We start from the raw sequence: 25,480 nt of genomic DNA on the forward strand, positions 1-25,480 counted from the left end.
CTTTATACAAAACAGAGAGAGACCAAAAAGCCATTAGAAGCTGTTTACACCATGGAGTTTCAATGCTTACATTGATGTGACCCAGACTATTTTAAGAGAACCTAAAGGGATTTTTCTTTTTTCCCCTTGAGAGTTTACTACTGGAACACTGTGAAAAACCGTTTAATATGTACATTTTATTGCCAATTCACTTAAATAAAAATGCAATAAGAGCATGATGTTGAGTATTGTTAATTCAAAATGTTTAAATGGGTTATTTCTTCAAAGGATCAAATATCCTTTTTAATACATTCTAAAGAAACAGTGTAACACACTGCCTTGTTTTTATATTTTGCAATATAAATGGAACGTTCCTCTGTTGTGACTAAGTTCCATAAACATTAGACATGCACAGATGTGAGATTGCGGTTCTTCCTTCAATATCCTGAATATTATTATTTAATATTTATATTACAGTAGCACCAGGGGCCCTGATCAGAATCTATGGGAGTAAACCTGTTTCTTCATCATGACATTTAACAAATTCAATATTCTTCCACTTTGAAAACCTTCCATTATTCAAACTCCAGTTATGTGCATAAGTAAAAATGATATTGTCACTTAGCTCCAGATTAGCTGGAGATTAGTCTATCAGTCATCATTTATCAGGAGTTAAAAATAAATGATGGGAAGTAAAATTAACTCATCAGGTGAAATCTGGGTCCCACTGAAGTCAAGGCAAAACTTCCATGGACTTTGATAGGGTCAGGTCTTCCAAATAGATGCCCCTGACCTTAGGTGCTTTTGGGGACTGAACTTTCTGTTTCTTTTATGGAAAGGAAAAACCCAACCCCCAAAGGAACCATCAATAGTCTCTGTAATGGAGATAAAGAGAAAATCCTCCATAATGACAGAAGGAGTAATTTAAACCATCTATGGATGGATATCAAATGATTTTCCCCCCTAGACAGACAACCTAGAACAACACTGGGATAGTCAAAGTTATTTCAGACATTTTTAGTTTGCTTCAGATTTACAGAAGAAACAGAATACCCTCGTAAGTAATAGGATATGAGTTCTGTGGGAAGCAGACCTCTTTTTTTCTCCTAATTTAGAACATTAAATGTCTCAAAGATTCAGACTCCCAACCTCACATCGAAGGACTTGAGCTATTTAATTTAAAACTATTAACCATTTTCATGTTTCCTTAGTGGAAAAATAAGTTTAAAAATAATTTACATTCAAGCTACCTAGAAGTCATAAACAATTCCCAAGCTGAAGGTTTCCAAACTACATTGATTAAAAAAACACACAAAGAAATTATTACTCACAAAGAAATATTGTTTGAAAACGTATAGTCTAAAAGAGAACATGCCAGAGAAATGAAGCAATAAGAGAAATAGCCTATTTCCTTCAAGGGCAGAGTAAAAATTCTTGGAATGTATATACCCTCCACTGTATATTGCAGTGGTGATCTTCTGTGGTTCAAACTTTCCACAACCTTCTAGTAAGATGAAACTCCACATGCATGGCCCGATCCCCACTAGTGTAAATCAGCATAGCTCCATTGAAGTCAATGGCTTTACAACATTTGAGGATCTGCCCCACAGTTTTGTTCATTGATTTCATCTGTGTAATTTAGACTTTATACTAAACCAACACATGGCATCACCCTGGCAGGAGATGAGCCCTTGAAGTCAATGGGAGTAGCAGAGGCTGAGCACCTCTCAGGATCAGACCCATAGTGAGAGAGACTTCTGTCTCAAAGTGAAATTAATCTTTTGGAGACAAGAGTTTGGATTTCCCAGACATAACTGTTATCTCTTATTCCAGTAGCTGGAGTGTAATCTACACCAACAATTAGCATTAGATCCTTGAATCAGAGGGCAGCATAGTTTTACACGTTCTGTTAACAATCTATCTTTACAGTAAAACCATGGGCATCCACCTGATTTGGAAACTGATATTTACGTATTCAAAATTTAACAACATCCAGAATAAAACAACATTCAATGCATCGGTAAAAGTGGTTAAATATTTGGAAAGCTAAAGCGCGCTACTTGTAACAAAGATTGTCAACTAAGAAACTGAACAAGTCAAACAATTCAAAACAATCTCCATAAACAACTGAATTTTCCTGTTTTTTGTAATATACTCCAAAGGTTGGAGGAATTCAAGTGCTCCTTATAGTCTGAACCTGAAACAGTAGGGCTCTTTATCGCCCAGCAGGTTATGGAGTTTTTATATACACTGCCTGTGTGTGTCTGAAATTTACTAGTAAAACAAAAATTCCTTTATCCTTTAATCATAATTTGTTCACTTCTTGAAAGTCAAGTACAATAGTTGAAGAAATATATATTTTTTTCCCTAAAAATCTGGGTCTGTGTGTTGTATGTCTGTACCACAATGATGTTGGCTGTCTGCGCCACAAAAAACACTAAATTCAAATCATATTTAGGATTTGACTTAAATGTACTGAACAAAAGCAATGATATAAAGGCTGGAACTCATCATATTCTGTCTAGGCACTGCAAGACATATAATTTTTGCTCTTCAGAAATTCTTAATGGCACAACAGGCCAAGCTGAGGATGAATTTGCTGTCTTAAGTCTGGATTTTCTTGCTTTTGTGAATTTAGCTCAATTCCTTAATTTTATTTTTGGCATCGTTTTATTGTTTCATTACTTTCTAAAATAGTTCTTATTACTATTTTGCCATAGTAAAAAGAAAAGAAAATGGAGGATGTGGGTTTTTCCAGTGTCTCAACAGTATGGTCATCTTGTATTTTAAGAAAGCAGCCTATAACTAAGGAGATCTAGCTCATGGTTCTACAACAGACTTCCTCTGTGACATTGGGAGTACAATTTAGTATGTCCATACTTTAATTTTCCATCTGTAAAATGGGGACAATAATATTTCCCTACCTCCCACAGGAATGTTTGTGAGGATAGATTCATTAATATTTGTGAAGGGCTATGATACTTTGGTGATGGGACCAATGAGTAACAATGTTAGCAATGTAAGATAGTAAAGAGTGGAGACCAAGAAGACTAAGGCTAATTGAGTAGACGATAAAGTATCATTTGCAGTAGAACCTCAAAGATACAAACACCAGGGTTATGTACTTACTGAATATCCTGTGGAACCAGAAGTAATCCATCAGGCAGCAGGGGAGACAAAAACAAACAAATGAACAAAAAGCCCCAGCAAATACTGTACGGTCTCAGGAGGGAAGGGGAGGTTGGGGCTGCAGCTGCAGGTTGTGTGTGGGGGTCAGGGCTCCGGGCAGGATAGGGGGCTCAGGGGTTCTGACCCTCGTTGGGACCACTGGGGCTTAGGGCTTTAGACCGGGGAGAGCGCTGGGACTCAGGGGTTCAGCCCCGTAGCTCCATTCCCGGCTTCAGACCTGCGGGGGACATCGGGGCTCCAGCCCTGTGGCTCTGTTCCCGGCTTGAGCCCCACGGCGGGGCGGGTGGGCAGGCGCCGGAGCTCGGGGCTTTAGCTAAGAGGGGAGTGTTGGTTTCAGCCCCAACACTCCCCCTGTAGCTGAAGCCCTGAACCCGATGCGCCCCCTCCCAGCTGAAGCAGAGCCGTGGGGAGCCCTGAGCTGTGGCATTCTCCTTGAAGCTGAAACCAGGAATGGAGCCGCTGGGCTGAAGCCCTGAGCCCCAGTGCTCCTGCGGGGCAGAAGCCCTGAGGTCCCCTCTGCCCCACCCGGAGCCCTGGTGACCCAAGGGTCAGAAGCCCCAACTCCCCCTCCCCCTCCCAGCCCTGACACCCTCCCACCCTGCAGCTGCAGCCCCAACCCCCCATGGCTGAAGTCCGTAACGTCTTGTTCAGAGTTAGGAAACATTTCAGAGTTACAAACAATCTCCATTCCCGAGGTGTCCATAACTCTGAGGTTCTATTGTAAAGCTTCTTTCATTATGGATTTGGCATAGTCTGGATGATGAAGATGTCCATTTTATGTAGCCATGCTTTGTCTTTTAATGACAAGCAAGGAGAAATTATGCAATAGTATTTTGGTGGTGGTAACAAAGTCTGGTACAACTAATTATGAAGCTAAATTCCTTGAAGACAAATTCAGGGGTGTGTCTGAATCTGGCATTAGTAGAGGGCTTACATTTGAGACGGATAAATGGCTTGAGTCTATAATATCAAATTTGATCTTGAAAGCCTGATGATATCACCAGTGGGCAGGAATGTTTTAAACTACATGTGTAGCTGTTCCTGATGGCTGGATCTCATATTCAACTCCCTCACCCCCACAGGGCTTCTGTACCTGCTGTAAGTACTGCTGTACTAAGGTTAATTACTGCCCAGTATCAAGCCTAATAGAGAAGTAGCCAAAGGACTCATCTAACTGAAGCTGATATTCTAAACCCAGTATAATCTGGATTTAGATGAGGAATGAGATGGAAACAGCTTTTGTGGCATTGATGGATTATCTCTGGCTGTCAGTGGATGGTGGGCAGACATCCATTTTCATCCTCTTGGGCCTCTGTGCAGAATTTGAAATTGTTGACCATGAGATACTGCTCTCTCACCTAAGAGAGGCGGCAGATACCCAGGGGAATGTACTCAACAGTTTAAATTCTTCCTGGAGGGATGAACCTAAAAAGAGCACCTCTGCCACTAGATTCCACACTTGTGGAGTCCCACAAAGATCAATTTTCTCTCCAGTCCTATTCAACACTTATGTGCACTTAGGTGAAGTGGTAAGGTGACATGGTCTTAAATGCCAGCAATATGCAGATGACACACACAGCTACAGCTTTATTTATCTTTCAATCACATATGACCATACTACTACCACCAAGATGGCCCAGTGCTTGGGCAAAATCAGTTCACAGATGAAGAGCAGCTGGCTGAAGATGAACTTGAGAAACACAGCGGTGATGTTGGTGTGCAGAAGAAAGCACTTTGAACAGTTCGCAGCCACCTTTACAGTCTCCTTTGGGTACACGTTGACCATTAGTCATTTCAACCTGATTTTTTAGGAGTACTCTCTGATACTAACCTCTCATCTAGCAACATCCACAATTAACTCTTTCTACCATCTCTGGTTGGCTAGGAGACTCCATCACACCACCACAGATGACCTGGCTGGCATTGACTGTACATGCTAACACAAAAAAACAACACAAGCATATAGGGACAAAATTAGAAAGGCCAAAATGAGGTTAAATGAGCTAGAAACATAAAGAGTAACAAGAAAACATTCTACAAATACATTAGAAGCAAGAGGAAGATCAAGGCCTGTGCAGGGTAGGCCCCTTACTCGAGGAGGGGGGAACGACAATAGGAGAAAATGTGGAAAGGGTAGAAGTGCCAAATGACTTTTTTGTTTCAGTTTTTACCAAAAAGGTAGTAGCAATCGGACGCATGGGTGACGCATGGGGCGACATGTGGGGTCATGTGCCCCCCCCCCATTTCTGCTTGGTCTGCTGGGGAGATGAAGCGGGGCTCTGTCCTTCTCCTGCTGTGCCTGCCCCTCCAGCACGCTTGTCCCTTGTCCCTGGCAGCCACGCCCAGGAAGGCAGAAGAAGGGGTGGAACCAATTGCGTCCCATGCCGGCCACTCTGGATCATTGCTCTGTGCAGAGCAGAGCCTGCCTGAGAGAGAGCCCAGCTGGGGTGGCAGTCCACCCTGCCCTGTCCCCTCTGCTCCCTGCCCAGGCCCAGCTGAGAGCCACAGGGGCCGAGTGAACCAGAAACATGCTGGGGTGGGGTTCCTCTGTCTTGCTTGTCCCTTGTCCCTGGCAGCAAGGCACAAGCAGAGAGCCCAGGTGCTCTCTCAGGCATCTGCCACCATGCACAGAGTCAGTGACTCAGAGCAGCCAGCTTCAGTGGCATAAGAAGTGGCTCCCTCCTGCTCCCCACCCGGGCCCAGCTGCCAGGGAGAGTGGCCGAACGTGCTGGGGTCACAGGAGAAGGGAGGCTCAGCAGGAGGAGGACAGCGGTCCTCTCCCTCCCTAGCAGGCCAAGCAGAAAGCTAAAGCTCCGTGATGAAGATGGTTGTCAACACCTTCACTCCTCTGCACAATGGGACTCTCTACAATAAAGGTCAAGATACAGCAGGAGACAGAACTTTCTCAGTAGCTGGTCCACGAATGTGGGACAAATTCCTAGAGGAATTAAGGACCGTCATGACCTTACCACCTTCCACTTCAAGTGCAAGGCACAGTTATATGACCTTGCCTTCTCTAATTAATATAAGCATATAACAGCATATTCATTTACAGAAAAAAAAATCCCCATCAAACAAGAAAATACACTGCACAAATTCTCCCTCTAGAAAGATGAGAGAATTAAACATGTGACAGATGTGAGTCACGCTGCTTAATGCAGTACTGAAAGGTGCTCAGACACTGTGATAAGAGTGGTATAAGAACCTATATAGGATAGGATAAAATAGAATAGTAATCTGCCAGTTTGGGTCTATGTTCTAAAGCTGGTTCCATCCTGGAGTTTTCTTTTCCCCAAATCTACATGTCTGGGGAAGAGATGAGGACCACATGGAACCTGGTTCCGCTGGATGTATGTGGGGGTCTCCCATACACAGTTCTAATATTAATTCTAAACCCCAAGAAATGTGGACTTGTATAAATGAAAACTTCTCTTGCTTGTTATTCAGATAGGATACAACCTTCTCAATACTGGCCAAATCACTCAAACTGACTGCTGACCACAACAATACAATATTTTGGTTTGATCTTCTTTTTAAATATATGTATTTTTGTTGTTAATCTAGCAAAACCTTTTAATTCTTAGGGGTAACATTTGATAATATTAAAGTTTAAAAAAATCTTGCAGGAATGTATATGATATTCTCACTGGGTAAAAAATCACTCTCTTGCAGAGAGTCTGTGTATGGTACCTCTGCATGAGGAAGGCCTGGGAAAGTGTGCTTCATGCTAGTGCTGGGGCAGTCTGGGGAATGGCCAGTATCTGTGCACCTCAGTGCAGTGACTGGGAACCCCTCTATAGCGGAAGTGGAGGACAAACAGTTGCTATTGTAGCATGCTGCAACCTTGCTGCTTGGCTGTGGGTGAGGGATGGATTCCATTTCTGCCAGCTCTTATTTAGCGGCGTTTCCCGCATAATGCATGTTAGTATGGGCTGTGTGCAGGTGTGTGTGCATGCCTATGCTTCTCATTCTTGTACAAATATCTTATTGATTTGAAATTATAAGCCCTACTAATAAGAAGGGATTGCGAGGAAACAAGCAGGTGCACAGGTCAACACCATAAGGTGGATACTTTCATGGGTGCAAAGATACAAGGAGATGCATAAGTGCCCCAAGATGATGTGCCTAAGTGCCTGGATTCAGCATTCTGCATAGACTCATTGAAGTGCCTGCTGTGAATAGAGATGAGGTACATGAAGACACCAATACCAGACACAATGAGGTGCCTACCTTATGTTGAAACATAGCAACTCATATATCCTGCAGCAATAATCAATTAAGATTCGGGCAATACAGTGAACAAAAAGGGATGATGTCTCTTGAGGCATCCTCCCCCACCCTTTGTCTGGTCCTTGTCAGAACGTTGTCTGTTATAAGCTCTCCAGCACCAGGTTTCTGCAAAGAGCACCTCACCTGGGTAGGACACCGTGCAAATCAAAAAGCAGGTGCTCCCGAGTCAGCAGGGCTCCAAAGACAAGGAAGTGAACGCCCAGACAGTGAGCTGCCCCAGTGCCTAGAGCCACGGTAATGCCCTAGCACAAACACGGCGAGGTGCACCTGTGCCTAGGAGCAATGAGGTGCAGGAGAGCCTAGGTGCAATGAACTGTACCAGTGCTGCTTCCACAGAGCCAGGCGCAGCGAGGGGCCCCGGTGCCAGGCAGGTTCAGAGGGAGGCCTGCCCCAGTCAGTCGCGGCGAGGGCAGCGGAGGCTCACGCCCTGCAGGGCACAGCAGCCCCTCACCCAGGCTCGGGAGGGCAGGTCGGCCTGCTCCCCTCCCGCCGGGCTCCTCAGCCTGCAGGGGAAGCCCCGGCTGCCAACTGAGGCGGAGTCGGAAGCACGAAAGCACTGGGCGCTATTGGGCGGGACTGACAGCCGCGGGAGGAGCCCGCGCTGCAGCGGCGGTGCTGGGTCGCGGAGCTGTGACTGAGCCCGGGCGGCAGCGGCGGCGGCGAGCGAGAGCAGAGGCAGCAGCAGCAGGCGCCGGAGCAGCCGCAGAGCCTGGGGGATCCCCGGGAGCCAGCGCGTGCGGCTCATGAGCCCGGCGCGGAGCCGCAGCCGCCTCCCGCCGCCGCGGCTCTGCGGGTGAATGAACCTGCCTCCCCGACCCTCTCCACCAGCGCCAGCGGCTTCGCCGGGGTCCCGGACCCCAGCTTCTCCCGACACAAAATGGACGGTTTCGCCGGCAGTTTGGGTAAGTGGCGGAGCCTGTAGCATCCAACTCCGGGGCGGGGAGGACGCCCCCCCTCCCCCCGGTGCACGCAGACCGCACAGCGGCGGAGCTGTGAAGCTGCCCTTGTGGGTGATCCCTCCCCCAGGGGTAGACTCTAGCAAGTGCAAGAGTCTCCTTCAGGTCCCACGTGGGTGGGTGGGTGTTGAAAGGGGAATGCGGGGTTGACTTCAGGGTGTTACTTCTTTTTTTTTGTTTTTTTTTTTTTTGCTTTAGCAGCTGTCAAGCAAAGATCCTCCCGAGATCTCTGTTCCCATTTGCTCAGTCACGAATCCGCTTAAAATCCTAGCCGGGCAGAAACACGCAGGTGGAACCGAGCTCCGCACAACGTTTCGGGCGCGGGGGGGGGGCGGGGTTAGTTGTTGGCGGGGTGCAAGCCCGGGTGTCCCGGGCCGTGGTGCGGGGCGGTGGGCACGGGGGGCTGCGCCGGCGAGGGGATGGGAAGGAGCGAAAGCTGCCGGCGTGGTGGCCAGGGTGGAGTGTGGGTTGCCTTCCCCGCCCTTGGGTCGCCGCCTGCTTAACCGCTTCTTTGCCAACCACAGCGTCCAGGCAGGTGCTTTGGCCTCTGCCTTCACGGGAGCTCCTCTGGGGCCGGATGGCATCTGGGGCATGATTTAGTGTCAGGGAATAGCATGGGGTGGGAGGGGAGCCGCTTCATGCAGAAACCTGGGGGGGGACCGCACTCTCACTATTGTAGCAGTGCCCAGATTGTGCCCAAATCCATGTTTTCAGTCCTGAATTTCATGAATCTGCCTTTCCTAAACGGTTCTATGCTTATACCGGGTTCTGTATCCCACACAGATCTCCTTGGGAACAGTGCCTAGAAGTGTGCAAAATCTGAGAACGTGGGTATTCACCCACGAAAGCTTATGCTCCAATACGTCTGCTAGTCTATAAGGTGCCACGGGACTCTTTGCCGCTTTTACAGATCCAGACTAACACGGCTACCCCTCTGATACTCGAAATCTGAGAGTTACAGCTGCCAGGGCTCTCATTTGTTGGATCGTGATCAGAAAAGTATTGTGAAGCTCAGTTAGCAATTTCTAGGTGAACGGCATAAATTCTGAATGCCTAAATTTCACCAGGTGTGATCAGCAGTTTAGTTGTGTTTCTTGCAGAATACAGGGAACTAGAAAGTTTCTCGGGAAATAATCTTAGAATCATAGAATTCATAGAATCATAGAATATCAGGGTTGGAAGGGACCTCAGGAGGTCATCTAGTCCAACCCCCTGCTCAAAGCAGGACCGATCCCCAATTAAATCATCCCAGCCAGGGCTTTGTCAAGCCTGACCTTAAAAACTTCTAAGGAAGGAGATTCCACCACCTCCCTAGGTAACGCATTCCAGCGTTTCACCACCCTCCAAGTGAAAAAGTTTTTCCTAATATCCAACCTAAATCTCCCCCACTGCAACTTGAGACCATTACTCCTTGTTCTGTCATAAATAATGTTTTATTGAGTAAAATATATCTTTCACATTGCAATCATGGTCAAATTAACGTGGATAGGTCAGCAACTGAAAGAAGAAAATGTTGGATTTGGTTATGTGTGTGAGAATACACACAGCTCTTTAAAGAGACACCAACTTGAAATCTGGTCAGTTTCATGCAAGGGGTTAAAAGTAGTTTCAGGTAGGCTTGCCCCATTGTTCTTCCTCTACCATTTTTTGTGGTTTTACAGTAACATTTTCATGTTAACTCCCTCGCCCCCCGCCCCTTTTTGCTGTGTGGAAGACCCACTCAGAGGAAACTGACCAAGATCCTAATTCTGCAATAAGCACTGTGCAGAAGGATCCTGTGCCTGGGTAAAGTACATTTACAGGATTGGGTCCCAGATGACTTAGAGGAGAAATGCTTGGCGGGACTTTTGGCTGGTATAAACCGTCATAGCTCCATTGAGTTCAACTGAGCTACAACAGTTTATGCAAATTGAGAATCTGGTCCACTGAATATGCACAAAGAACTGTCAAAATACGATTTTTTCCCTTAATTCTCACAGTCATGCATCCTCTTAGGAGTTACATGTAACAATAAAAGTTAAAATAGTTTCACAAATGTGTGTTCTTCTTAAGTTGTTGGTATTCTAAAAATCTTAGAATAAGTATTGTGTATGTTTCTAGCTATAGAATATACTTGGATTTTATTCAAAAATGTGGCAACTCAGGACAGTTTATTTAATAACATTTTTTCAACAGTACATATTATCAACACCTTTAAGGGTGAAAAAGTGCAAATAACAATAATATATAAATATTTTCAACTTTTTTTTGTTCATAATGCCATATAAAAGTCCATTTGCAGTACCTAAACACAAAGTTTGTTCTTTTTCACTGCAGTTGCATCTATTCCATGACAAAAGCTGTGATAGGGAGGACTCCTGCAAATCTACCTTTTGTGGTATGATAGGTCTCTCCTCCCTATAAAGATTAGATTTTTAGTTCAATTCTACAGTCCTACTGTGAAATCCATATCATTAGAAAATCCTTCTCAGTTTTCTAGAAAAAGTTACATATTTAAATGCTTTTGAGTGTGATTATGACCTTTTAGATGTTTGAAATGTCTGTTCTGGCATTGTGGGCATCTGTCTGGACCAAACTGGTAACCATAATTAACAGTATGCTATTTTGAATTTGGCTCTTTGCCTTATACTCTATTCCTTCTTGAATAATTGTCACAGTCATTTTATGCCTTTTGATCAAAAAGTGACACATGATGAAATTATAAGGGTTCTGTTTCCATTTTTAACCGGAAAAATTGTGCCTCTGGGTGACACATGCAAATATAATACAGTTAATATTTATAAGCATCTTCACCCCAGTGGTGAAGTTGATCTGCATTTCAAAGAGTATCAGTACTGTGTTAACACATGAAGTGCTAGTCATCCCACCTCAGCATGCCTAAAGCTATTTTTTTTTCTTATGTCAGGAAATAAAATGTATGTGAAAGAGGTTTTAAAAGTGCTATTTTGCTGTGTGGACACTGGTGTTCATAAGGCATTAATTCTACTACAGTCAGATCATGCAGCATCTTACTTTCATGAATAATCCTTAGCCATGTGGGTAGTCCTATAGGCCTCACTTGCATGTGTAAGGCTTGCTTGCATGAGTAAGGGGCAGGATTTGGTCCTTCATTTGTACCATTGTTTGGTCAGGAAACGGTGATTATGATTTTATTAACATTTAATGAGGACTGAACACAGTTCAACATGCCTACTTTTTAATTACATATAATGTGATCTTACATCCATTGTAAATTGGTCTTTGATTTTTATGTTTTTTTATAGTGAGCATTGACCTACAGCTGTTTTCTAGGCTTTGGTTGAGGAAAGGGCATTCTCAGAATTTTTAGCTTTGAAGTATGATGCTTTATATAACTATCCTGTTTTTCATTTGGGTCATGCTGCGTATTTTTGTGTGTGTAACTAAGATTGTTTGTTTGTTTGCACTTGCTGGTAATCCAAACCCAATGATATGTATATTATTTGAGATTTTGAACACTTCCAATTAACATCAAAACAGTATATGTTAGTAGTTTTCTGTCTCAGGAAGGCCATAAATTTACTCAATTTGGGGTAGAGTATAGAAATTTACTTAGATTTCTGTGAGTAAAAGTACTTTAGCTAGACTGTGTGTGTGTGTGTGCGTGCGTGTGCATTCTACCAGCCAAGCATGCTTGCTGCAGAGCTAGTTGTCCTGTTAATAATGGGGCCTGTCATTATTATCTGGAAGGCAAAAAGTTATTACAGATTGTGCCCTCCAGCACAGGCAGAACTACTTTCTAACATGTCTCTTGAAGTTGAAAAGACTTTACTCAGCTGTTTTCTTTTGGCTTTCTTGTTGAAACTTTTATGAGAATAAACAGATCAAAGAAACACATTTTTATATGTAATTTTAAAAATGATTGTTGAGATCTGGATAAATACAACATTGTACGTAACATACAAGAGAGTGTATTACTGAACATGAGTAAAAAATCCATATATTACAAATTAACTTCCACAGTTGAGGCAATTATTGATTTCCTTATAGAACAGAATACTGAAGTCCTTTTTTCTTCTTTGCCAGAACTTCAAAGCATTTTGGATTTAATTGTCTTGCAATTGGGCCTGATGAATAATCAGGACTGGGTTGTTTATGACCCAGAAATGTCTTTGGCATGTTATAACAATATGGTATAAACCCCTTCAACAAGATCCCTCCAGCAAAGGAGGCTTTGACAGAATGGTATCCTATAAAAATAAAATGAAGAATTCTTACATTCTTATTAATTCTAGCTCTTGAATGGTGCTCTGTGCCCTGAAGCATCAATGAACTTTTCACTGAAAGATTGGAAATATTTTGACAAAAAGATTAAATCAGTCCCTTGAAAAGCAAACCAAAAGAATAAGTAATGCGGTGTTAAACCTAATAGGTGAACACAGATGTATCTTTCAGGGGAACAAGAAGGAAGGAGAGCTATTACTGTTTGTGAGAATTGGAGAAATTCATGAGAAAGTGATGTGAAGGGCCATAATATGTGTGTGGAATCTGGATATCTGTACTCTTACGGCATATTGTCACTAAACAGTAGAAATGGGTGATAGCTGCCAAATATTTGCTGCTCATATTCATCCTTTTTTGTTCTTTCTTCCCCCATTCCCTATGCCATATAAGATGAATGGAAAATCCTGATATATAATTGCCTGCTGCCAGCCCTTCCTAGTCTACATAGCTGTTTACCAAAGATATGCTCCTTTTGTTGATTTACAAGAGCAAGGGTTTGGTGTACCTGGCTGTACTAAAGGCCATCTTGGGCTGAGCTAAAGTAGCAGATGCTCTGGAAGAAGCTGCTAGATTTGAGAAGTGCCATCCGTGGAAATGGTCACTTCCCCCCTTTGAAATGGTCACTGCCCCCCCCCGGTGCTCTCTCTTAGTGAAGGTAATGTTAGAAGAATGTGCGTTATCATTCTGCTATGGTTGGGCTGAGTATGGTGGAAAATGAGTAGAACTAAGTGAGTAGCTACAGCAAAGGTTGTTCACCATCTATTTGGGCAGGTGTATGGAGACAGAAGTTACTACCTTTTTGATGTTCCCCCTTCTAGGCCTCTGAAGTGAGTGTGTGGGTGTGCTAGCAATTTTATTGTTGGTACTAGTAATAAGTTCAATTTACCTGAGGGGTTCTCAAACTTCATTTTACCGTGACCCCCTTCTGACAACAAAAATTACTACATGACCCCAGGACGGGGGATTGAAGCTTGAGTCTGCCTGATTCCCACTGCCCCAGGTGGGGGAGCCAAAGCCCGAGCTCCACTGCCTTGGATGAGGAAGGGATCAAAGCTGAAGCCCAAGGGCTTCAGCCCCAGCCAGGGGGCCTGTAACCTGAGCCCAGCCGCCCAGGGCTGAATCCCTTGGGCTTCGGTTTCGGCCCTGAGCGGTGGGGCTTGGGCTTCAGCCCCGAGCCCCAGCAAATCTAAGCCAGCCCTGGCGAGATCATTAAAATGGAGTCGCAACCCACTTTAGGGTTCCAACCCACAGTTTGAGAACCGCTGATTTAGCTCATTTGCTGGGCCTTTGAGGAATCACTCCATCCTATTCTCAGGGGCTAATGAGTTGTCCCTTCCTTAACAATGAAAACCTGGACAGAACAGGATTATGGCTTGACATAGAAAGGTTAACTTAATTGGTACCAGCAGCTGTCAGTCGCACTGATAAAGAGGACAGTTGGTGGCTTTTTGACACCCTGAGGTAGTCCATCTTGTTGAAAAAGGAATTAATTGGCTGGAAGTAGCCATCCTTCATTATGTCAAATAACAGAAAATGACTGTATGTTGCAAAAGTGACCTTTTGTGCAGAAAATATGCAGTGTTGGGAATGGCTGGCAAGTAAAACTTCTGTTTTAAACACGCCCCCCCCCCCCAAGTCTGGTTATTTTATATTTTCTTTAGAAGAGTACTTAACATCTGGAACACTCCAGAGAATTACTGTTCTAGTTAAAGTCAGTTTCTTACTCCCTAGCCCAATACTTTTTGATTTGAGCATAACTATGTGTTGGATTTAATTCTCTGGAAAGACCTAGATTCAAAGACATAATAATTAAAAAAAATTCATTGAGGTTGTACATCATGTTGTATGTAAGAGAAAATTAAGAGAATACTTCAATAACAAATATCTGTTGCATTTGTTAAAATGTACATTGTTTCCAATTATGCTGCTGGTAACCTATAGTGAGACCCCTAGTGGTAGTCTTTGTTATGCAAAAGCAATTCAGTTTCTCTTCCTAGTGTGGCTTGGAGCAGTCACTGAAGATTTTTTTTCTCCCACTTGCATCAGGTCCTTTCTAATCCTTTCTCTTAATCAGGGCAGTATCATGCCTACAAGGGTGTTAAGGACATACTTCCTGTGTACCTACTCCTAACATACTGCAGAGAAAGTGTTAAAATGAGCTTAATTTAGAGCATGTGGCATGCTGGTGAGTATGAAGCTCCATGTACTTCATCTAATGTGAAATGTTGCCAGCAGGGATACTGGTTTTGAAAGTAAGTTTGTTTAGGAAAGAGCAGATTAGAATCACCAAATAAACAGCTAGGTTTTCAAAACTTCAGTTATGATTTCTAATTTATTTGCATTTGGCTATATATTAATAAATCATAATACCAGTTAATTACTAGGTTAAATTACGCTACCATTCATCCAGTTTTATTGTCTCTGCATTAGTCACTCTGTATAACAGCTTGTGTAGTGAAAAAATGTAGTGTCACATTGTAACTTTATTAGTTTATTTGTTTTGTTTTTAAGGCATCATAGAATTCCAATTTAGAGTGCAATTTCTGATGCTTACTAAGGGACAGAGTACTCTGGAGCAAGGTGGTAACCATGTGAATGCTGCTGTTTTTCACTTTGGACTCATAGATCACTTTTAAGAAACCTAGAGGTGGGCATTCTGATAAAAGGCATCGTTCCTAGACTGGCTATCAGACGCTGCTGGTAGTGCAGGGAGTCATTACTAGCAGAAGTGGTGCATGTGTCTGAAATCAAGTCAGCTGCAAAAGCAGTATTTCAAAAGGAGAAAAGGGAGACAGCTATAAACTCAGGCCTGAAATCTAAGTCTGGGAACATGAAGCCTTTCTATTCTCCTCCTCCACCCCTTTTTATGTTTAAGATCTTTCTCTTTTTGGCTGGTTGTAATAGCTGCTTATGCTATGTGCCATCAGTGAATGTAGCAATATTCCTTCTAAGCCTCCTCAAACCAATCCATCTTTATTAGTTGGATGCAGTAGCTCTTTTTCTAGACAGTGGGTCTTTCTTCTTTCCTACTTATTGCCATAGAATTTGTATGCTAAATATAGCTTTGTTTTGGACTTCCTTACTCATTGGTTGGTTCCCCAGTTACTCTGACATTTGGAGACCAGGTCTGATTTGTCTTTTTGCTCAGTTTTACTTTCCAGGGCTGTGCTACTGTTTGTTGAAGCAGCAAGTAGGAATTCTGGTACGTTCTCCTCTGTTGGTGATCTGCACTGCACCCAAGTTCTATCTAGCTTCATTTCTTCCATGGTCACTGCAAATTTGACTTTTAGGGGATTTGTTTTAAAAGGTGTGTGTACAGTATGTACTTTTAATTAACGGCAGAGCAGTACAAGTACATGCATGTATCACTAAACTGAAAATCTCAAACATACAAAATAATGATTAAGTCAGATGGGCTAAGATTTTCTTAATCTGCCTTCATTTCCACTGAGGATGGGAGATAAAGCTTTATTTTCTCCTTTGGTAGGCATGGAGCAAGATTCCACTGATCTGCAGAGATTTCTTGTTGAGTACAAGTCAACTTTCAATGAACATATGGTTAATTGGAACACCACATTGATTTCAGTTGAGAGTTCTGTTTAAAAACTGATGGCATGGATAAGGTCAGTGGTTTCTAATATAAGCAATTCAGTTTTCTAGGCTAGGTACAGAGTCCAAGAATTAACCACATGCATTATATTTCTAATACGTATCTTAAATTACCTCTTGGTTTTATGTGTAATAGACAAACCTCGGGCTAACATGAAATTGTGCACTGAAATATCCATGCTACATCTGACTAAATTCCTTCCCAGAAGTGGTAGATTTTGGGATCTGACCATGTAGAACAGAAAAAGAGATGGCTGGAATTTTACATTTCTTGCATATATTTGGTGTGACCCACTTGTGGTGAAAGAATACTTCAAGATAAAATATAATCCTGAGATCATTGCTAAATTTATATGTGTGGGCTCCCTCTAGAGCAAAAGACCATTTTATAGGTTGGTAAGTCTTTTTGCCATTTATTACTATGTAACTTATAAGAATCGCAGAAAGAACACTTTAAGAATACGAACTGAAGCTTTGATGAAACTCTTTCGTATATTCCTCCTTTTTAAAGGGGAGCAATGGGAATACTATTAGAAGCTTAAAAAATGAGAACAGCAAGATTAAACTTTTCATTTGAATGTAGTAAAACTTACGGATGTCTGTGTCTTTTTTTGTTTCGGAAAGTTAAATAATAACTTTCTTTCAGGTATGAAATTCTACAACTTATACGATTTCCCCCCCAACTCGTATTTCAGGAGCAAGGTGGGAGGTACCCAATGGAAAGTTAGTGCTTCCTACGGCTGTCTTTTTTTTTTTTTTTTTTTATCCAAAAGGTGTCCCTTTAAAATTATGATTTAGTAGAGAATACAGTAAATTCTAAGAGTGTATGAATAAGAAATAAAAAATCCAGTCCCTGTTGCAATTATAGTTATAAGACAAAGCTAGAAAAGGGAGCTGTGAGCTCCTGTTGGCAACTTCCCAGCAGCGGTTTACTAACAAATACTATACCTAGAGCTGTCCTCTTGGTTTTTAGAATCTAGTGCACAAGTTAAACAAAACCCACCCTATTAATGTAATCTGTATTAGAATTTCAGAAAAAGAATTTGTAAACCCAATAAAACAGAACTCGACAGGAATTTTTGTTTTAATTATTTAAGCTTTTGAGGTAGTAAACACAGTTGGAATGTAGATTGTGTTTAGGAAATTGATTTGTTTCCCCTGGTGTTCTAAAGGTTTAGAAATCATTTGTATTTTAAAAAGTTTGTCTGTGACTAGTAACTTGCTTGAAACAAAAGGTTTAAATGTCACAAATGTAGTCCCCAATCCTTTAATCGGATTCATATCTGTGAAAGCGTGTGCAACGATCTAATTGCAGCAGGATCAGGACTATCACTTGTGTATCTTTGTCTCCCAGAATTTCTGGACTGAATTTCAAATGTATGAGTGAGGGTATATACCATATATGAGTGGGGGCAAGAGTGGAGAAATAGTCCTTCATTTTGCAAGTGTAAAAAATCTGCTTGAGAGCTTTGTAGAGTTCGCTTATTTTTTTCTTCACATTAAAAACCCTGAGTATTAAAGCCATTTATTGAGCTTGTTTAGACTTGATAGTATTTCTTACATAAATAGGATCTTTGTAATTTCTGCACATTAAATTAATAATGCATTACTGCATTTGCTTTAGGCTGCAGAGACTCATCTTTACCAAGTAAACCTTTTTTTTTTTTTCCTTAAGGGCAGTGAAATGTTTTTAATTTAAAACATCTTTATAATAAACTTCATTCTTTTTAATACCTTTTTAATGGAATAAATTATTTTAGGCTTTGATGAATTTACAGAAATTAGAGCTGACTTGAACCTAAATTGTGCTCAAAATCTGCCTGGATTTGAATTTAACCTGCCAACTGGCAGTCGTTTGCTCAGATTTTTTTTTTTTTTGGTCTGCAAGCTTTTCAACCAGACTGGATGCAAACTGTTTATTCTTTATCTGCATACCACAAATGTTCTGGAGCTGCTGTATGCAGATGCATTTCAAGCTATAGCTTTATTTGGTGTAAAAAGTTGCATGGTATCTATCCTGGGACCCTCTTAGGCTGAGCCATCAGGAGGGGTTAGCAGAAGCCATTTTCACTTGGTTTCTGAGAAATGCAGGATGTGTTTAGCTGTTTTCTAAAAAAAAAAATATTTATTATGGAGGAAGGTTTAAAAAAAGAAGTACTTCAGGACAATGTTCATGCTTATCTTGTTCCAAGTGTAAAATGTTAATTGTCTTTGTTTTGTAGGTAGAGCATAAGCCCCACACAAAAATGCTGCTGCCGCAGAGGGTTTAGCCTGTGGGCCAAATTATGGGCACTGAATAATGATGTGCTGGGCAGGGGGAATTGGGGTGAAGAGAAGATGAGGCAAGAAGCCAGCATAGTTTTGTTGCAGGTGCTGAGCTAATGGGGTGGGAGGGCAAGAGAGGGTGGCTGGAGGTGGAGTGTGACTAGTGATGTCAGTGGTCCTAGCAATCCCAGAAGGAGTGGGACTGGGTGGGTATTGCTATGAGTCATCAGGCTTTTGTCGCTGCTGTGAAAACTATTTTTCATTCTGCTCTGCAGCAGCTAAGCAAAGGTATGAGCAGCAGCAGGGTCACTGAAACTAGATATCTGCAGACTTAGGGAGACTGCACTGATTTTTAAAAATGGTTCGTGTTTCTCTTCACAACCAATAACTTGGAAGCTGAAGTTCTGCAGCAATAGTTGGCGTAGGCTTCCATGCTAACTAGGGAAGGGCTTCCAGTTGCTACTGGTGAGCTGATCTTGTCTCAGAAAGTTGAACAGACTCCGGGTGACTTTGGCTTAAAGTCACAATGCTTCCGTTCTCCATTTGATAAAAACAGGTAATAATATATACTCACCTCACAGGAGTGTTGTGAGGCTAAGTTTGTTTATGTTCATAGAGTGCTTTAAGATCTTTAGAGTAGGTGGTGCTGTCCTGTACAGATGCACAGTATTATTAGTTCTGCAGCACTTTACAGGGTAAGATGGATAGTTTAAGTAAACTGATTGATTTATTTTCTTAATTTCATTTAGTTTTTAAAGAAGCTCCTAGGATGGCTTTTTAAAGAAAATAACTTCAAGAGCTTGTTTGCTTTTTGCTTTTGCTGGTGATTTTTTTTTTTTTTTTTTTTAAGTGAAGAACTAAAACTTATGCCAGTAAAAACAAAAACTAAATGTTTAAGCTTCTTTAAAAAAACAACAACACACAAACAAAACCCCATAGTTCCTTTAAAAAAAAAATAATAAAAGCCTGATCTAACTTACCCAGCTCTCTGTAAAATGTTTCATCATGATGTTGTTGTGTATCCTCTCCACCTAGCGCAGCTAACTGGGAGGGTCAAGTACAAGTCTCATAATAACTGTATTAGTATCATGGGAGTGAAGGGTCCACTTTGTGAACAGACATGGAACACCACCACAGAATTCAATGATTATATGGTGTGGGTGTCCCACTCGTGTGTAAAGGGCACCTTTTCTTTTGTCAGGTTTCAGAGTAGCAGCCGTGTTAGTCTGTATTCGCAAAAAGAAAAGCTTTCGAAAGCTTATGCTCAAATAAATTTGTTAGTCTCTAAGGGCCACAAGTACTCTTTTTCTTTTCTTTTGTGACACTAGTGTTAGGGGGGTTGCTATCATAGGAGTTCTGTAGTTATAGCCCCACATCATGGTCTTTGAACGCAATGTTTGTCTAACTTCCGGTAAACGCATCAGGCTCTCAAATACAGTGCCTCAGAGAGGTCTAGCCTGTTTATGTGAATTTTATTGACAAACTTGTGTGAACCCGCATGATTTCATGTGAGACTCCACAGACAATGCAGAATAATAAATTTGGACAGTGGTTTCTCTTTGAGATTAAAATGTGACCTGAACCTTTCCCATGCAAACCAGTTCTGAGGGAAAAATTCATAAAGCCATTTGGCGCCAAACTGGGATTTGCACTGATCTAAATGTGATGTCATCTTCTTAGAAACCATTAGTAATTAATTACCTCATTCAAAACCTGAGGAAGGGTCTTTGTATATAATATATAATTTTTTCCCACTTGAAAACTGTTATTTAGTAGTGGTAGTGTAATAAATTTTAAAATCATTACACTCAAGCAGTTCATTCTGTAGTGTGTTGCTTTTCATATAAAAAGTTGATAGTATAAATGTGTTGAGGATGCGAATAACTGTTATTTATTATCTTATTGGATGTAAGTTTTTATGTTGAGCTGTGTTGTCTGCAAAATGCCTATTTGCATTGTAATGAAGTACACTCAATAACTTTTTTGGAGACTTCAGCCAACAAATGTATAACATGGATTATATGTGCAAGGCTTGGAGAAGAGAAGAAAAGGGACATTGGTGTAGATTAGAGGAGTCCGATATCCCCAGGGAATTTTGTTTGGATATTTCTTTATTTAGAAACATAGTATTCACCTAGAAATGTCATCTAATGATCAAACATAATAAAGAAAATGCCTATTTTGGTCTGGTGGTGAGGGTGTGATAACTTAATACCACAATCTAATTTAGACTAACATTTGCTAGAACCCAGCCAGAATCAGGCTGTAAGAAAGGAGAGCTCTGATTACGCTGTTGCATACCTTTCTGGGCATGTAGCTTGGACAACATTGGAGCTGTGGGTATGACCCAGACTCTTCTGTTGTGGGTGATTTTTTTTTTAAGGATCTTAAAGTGTGGTTCTGCTATCAAAATGACCCTGTAAAACTGGCATCATTGGGTCCCATGTTTTGTGTCTCAATGAGTGCCATATAAAAAATGCTCAGTTTAAAATTATATTACTTCCATACCTGAAAAATGAGACTCAGTTCTGAGAGTCAAGCATGGCTCCTTCTATCTTGTGCATTATCACCAGTAATAAAGTCCAGATATAGCCCTCAGTAATTCCAAACTATCTTGGTTTGCACAAGTGTAACTGGAACTAAGTAAAAACTCTGTGATGCACAAGAAGGAATAGAATTCGGCTCATTGAAGCTTAGCTCTGCAGGGCTAATGCATAAAAAGTTGTTATTGTCAGTCAAGTAAGTAGATATGGTTCTGAATTCCTAATCAGAACCATTAAGGTTCAGTTAAGATGCAATTTCTACATACTCAGTTTTCAGAGTAGAGTTGTACTTTAAGCTCTGCTTTGTCACGGAGCTTAAGTGCCAGTTTAGCAATGCTTTGCATAGTATTAACGTGACATGTTTGTTTCTACTTACTGTATTATTTTGCACCTCTTTTGTTGCAAAATTGACAACAAAATATTTTCTTTAGGCAACCTGAAAATGTCTCAGAACTGTAACTGGGGCATTTATTAGTGGGTGCCTTGGGGAAAAATATGAACTCGGACATTGAGAGAGGCAATACCAGGGGTAGGTAGGAGCTTTTTACTAAGCTATAAGTCAGTCTGTGATTGTTCTTCTGAAACGGGACCACTGAAAGGCCAGGTGAGGGGGTTTATGGAACAATGGGGATGCTAACCAATCTGAAAGGTAATATGCACATTTACGATCTACCACCTGATTTCATGTAGATCCAAATAGCATTTCTGCTAGAAAGAAATGTTACCAGGGTAACTCTGGTGCAAACTCACATAGAGCAAAATCCTTTCATTTGCTCTATGAACTCAGCATTCTAATCTGAATTTATTGCAGATTTTTCTGATTTAGTCTCAGTTACACCTATGCATATTGTCAAATCCCGAAAATAATGCTCCATCTGAAGCATTCTAGCAAATTTACATCGTTCTACTATTGAGATAAACTGCCAGTGGTATGCATAGTAGGGCAATGTTTAAACAGATGCTCACTCTCTGTTTTTTTTGGAGCAAGGATGCTAATAGTGGTTAATTTTACATCAAATGAAGTGAGCTTTCAGCAGCATTTAGAACTTTTCTGTGTGTGTGTGACTTAAGTTGTAATGATGAACTCAAGATTGAATTTGTGTTTTTTGAAAAAGAAAAACCCAGAGGAATGGTTGGTGGAAACTTTTTGTGATCGGTTTCAACTGTCAGATACTTAAGTAGAGAAACATCTCGATTGGAAAAAAATTATTAGCTGTGTAGCACTGTTTTTGTTTAGTTTTTTTTTAAAATTGGTGTATACATAGTAACGTTTTCAGAGTTGTGCAGTTATGAAAGCACGAAGAACTCTCTTCCTATGTGTACGTACAGTGCTTTTAGATAATAGATACTCTGATTTTAAATAGGGCTTCTAGGCAAAAGTAAATTACAGATAATGAGTTACAGCAGAGGGGAAATTTGTGGGACAGTATTGCCCAGAAACAGCTGTAGCATGTGTGTGCACTAAGCCCCAGAAGTATTACCCTGTGTGAGAATAGTAAAACGAGCATAATTGGGAGGAAGAAACCCAGCTACGAAGAAAGAGAGCAGGTTTAAATGAGGTGTTTTTTCCCCTTGAAATTTTACCATAAATTCAGAATAGGAGGATAACTACATTTCATGCCAGTTTTGTATTTGGTCCAGGCACTCTGACTGAGACGTTAAATGCTGGAAAGTCAAATTTTCATTTTTCCTTAAGCTTTGGCAGTTTTTAAGTATGAGACTGAGAAAATTACCACCAACTACTGTTTAAATGTCAATATCAAAGTTTGTGGGTAAAATTCTGTCCATGTTGAGGTTAATGGCAAAACTCCCATTGACGTCAATGGAGCCAGGATTACACCCCGTGTATCTTCCCACCCCTTCCTCCTGGAGTGAGGCATCCTATGCATCCCTGTCATTTTCTAATAACCCTCCATATTTTCCTCCCTGCTTTTCAACCTGCTGTTTCCCATCCTTAAAACATCTCATGGTGGCCATAGTGCTTGTGGTTGGGGAGGATTGAACAGAGCTCCTTACCCAGACCAGAAGTGTTGCTGCTTATTAAATATTTGGGGTGATACCTGGGGGTACAGGCATGGACAGGAGGAGACTTCATACCTAGTCAGCATTGGTTAAGATCTCAGTCCTTAGTTTTCCTGTTTGAATTCTGGCCATAAAACATTATTGAATGCTGCACTCTGAAAACTGTTCGGAAAAGAGCCCTTAGGGTGGCATGAAGGACTGTTTTTATTCTTTCCTGGTGGCTGTTTATCCACCTGGCTAGATCCACAGTTTACATGCATAGTGTTTATAGGTGCACAGATGTGCACATCTTCAAGATGTCTGGAGTGATTGTATATTAAAGTACGAGGAAAAAAGAGAGGAATAAACAGAGAAAAGTGGTTTTATTTTATCGAAAAAACAGGGCAGTTTTGTCACCAAAAGTGACATTGCAGTATGTACACCTCCACTGTTTTGCCACCAAAGCTGCCTTTTGCCAACAAAACTCTATTGTGTAGATAAGGCCTTCGTATACGGCTCTAGGAATGGGTACCAGATTAGCTGTATGGAACCAGCATAGTCCTTCATGACAGATCTTTCATATTTTCAGTTTAATATGAACATTTGTTAAAGCTTTTGCTCCAGTGTTCAGCAGTTTTCAGTTATTACTGCTAGTGGTGAGATGTCTGTTTCCATTGGAAAATTTGCAAAATTTAATTTTTGGTGCTATGTTTTCTTACCAAAAGCTGATTTTTTTTAAAATTTTGTAAATTAAAACTTTTCTTGAGGCTGTTCATACAATTATAGGCATAGATAATAGGCAGAAACCTGTTGATATAATAATCCAGAAGTGTATCTCAAATTGTGGGTTTTTTTGTTTTGTTTTTTTAAATTTTTGTTACGGTTGTCTGTGAGAGATCTTTATCATGACTTCAGTATGAAAGGGCAATTAATGTGCAGTCCCTATATAGAAGTTGTAAATGCTTTTTTAGTTCAAGTTAGCTCAGCTTCAGGTTTAAGAGGCTTTTAATTTTCTAAATTATTTAAATACTTTTTGTTTTCCTTGTGTGTTAGAAATTTTTGTCCCCTATTTATACATCTGTAGTGAGCTTACCAATCAAAGGAAGCTGTTCTCATTTAAGTCATAGCTGTCTTTAGACTTTTGGAGCGTTAGATTTGTCAGTTGTGGTACTGTAGAATCTCAAAAGTTTTTTATGCTTAAGCAGCTACATTTGCAGGTAAATGGATTTTGGGTTCCCTATTAGTGCTGTTCTTGCAGATGCTGACACTGAGTCTCATGTGCATTGACAATGTTTGCTGCTTTCTTTTTATAGAACATAGAGGGACGTCTTCAGAACTATAGATAAAATGACAAAGGGAAATTATATTAGTTTGCTTCCTTGCAACATGCATACGCAGCATTCTGGCAGTATATATATTATGTAACATAAAGATATGTCCAGGACCCTTTCTTGCTGAAGGGAGAACTAAAAAATATGTATGGGTTTCATTGTTTAGAAGGGGTCTCTCACTCTTGCCCTGAAATCTTCAATTGAGTTGGAAGTTGATATAAACAAACATAATAAAATAGGTCTCAGGAAGCAAAACTGTTCTTGATTTTCAAGCTAAATTGATGTTTCCAAAACTCCTTTTTTTGGGGGCTGAACTCTGCCTTTAGATGTTCATGATAGACTTGCGCTATGACAGCATTTGCCCTTTATAATTCAGAACTAATTTACAACAATTTTGTTTTCATTCTACTAATCACACATTTTAAGCTGTACACAGAAAGTGCCTTTGTAACTCCTTATAATTATTTTGCAATTTTTGTGTGTTCTTTAATTGGATTATTGAAGCTGTGTGTCTGTATTGTGGCGTTAAACCCTTTCATTATATTGTAAGCCATTATTTTCAAGTATTATGATTTAATTTAATTGTACAAATATGTTCTTTGTTGTTATTTTTCAAGGCAGTTGGTTCTTGATCATTGTGTAGTGCATTCTGGGAAAGTTATTTGTTTGAAATCTTTTTGGTGCCTTTGCAAGACTTTTAAACAGTCAGCATCTTTCATATCACATGCAAAAGATGTTGCAGATAACAGTTTTCCCTGTAATGAAACTTAAAATCACTTCCACAGTTGTTATGATTAACTGGTAGAGGAAGAGTTTAAAAACAGAAGTGATATTAGAAGTAGTTGACTAATGTAAGATGAACATGATCTAAAACCTAAATTTTGGCAAACGACCAATCTATAAAATAGTCTAATTTCATTAGTTTTTTAGAATAAAAAATAGAGTAAACAGAGATAATATTTTAGAAATCGTTACTGTTCATGTGCTCTTCTTCAACTTAGTTATTCTGGGGCGGTATTGTCCCTTGAATTGATACGGTTGAACCCTACCTCAGATCATAATCTCAGGTTCTGTT

At 40.8% G+C, this 25,480-nt stretch overlaps 1 protein-coding gene and 1 long non-coding RNA gene across 7 annotated transcripts in view; one reads left to right on the plus strand and one right to left on the minus strand.

Annotated features, from left to right (window-relative positions):
• Window positions 1–4,729: 4,729 nt before the first annotated feature.
• On the minus strand, window positions 4,730–7,606 carry LOC119565845. The gene is made up of 2 exons (XR_005224891.2): window positions 7,399–7,606; window positions 4,730–5,104 (listed from the first exon to the last, which is right to left on the minus strand). It is a non-coding gene; the product is annotated as an uncharacterized LOC119565845 (long non-coding RNA).
• A 438-nt stretch (window positions 7,607–8,044) lies between these two features.
• The window catches only part of EML4 (EMAP like 4), a 249,578-nt gene continuing 232,142 nt past the window's right edge, over window positions 8,045–25,480 (plus strand). For 2 of the 6 annotated variants that reach the window (XM_037895808.2, XM_037895810.2), the window contains exons 1-2: window positions 8,106–8,360; window positions 8,613–8,703. In XM_037895808.2, coding sequence (XP_037751736.1) covers window positions 8,256–8,360; window positions 8,613–8,703 — 196 coding nt within the window. In that variant the 5' untranslated portion in view covers window positions 8,106–8,255. Of the gene's footprint in view, window positions 8,361–8,612; window positions 8,704–25,480 lie in introns of all 6 variants that reach the window. The other 4 variants (XM_037895812.2, XM_043543754.1, XM_037895809.2 and 1 more) reach the window with 3 other exon arrangements.

Source organism: Chelonia mydas, chromosome 3, assembly GCF_015237465.2.
Source record: "Chelonia mydas isolate rCheMyd1 chromosome 3, rCheMyd1.pri.v2, whole genome shotgun sequence".
NCBI classification, from domain to species: Eukaryota; Metazoa; Chordata; order Testudines; family Cheloniidae; genus Chelonia; species Chelonia mydas.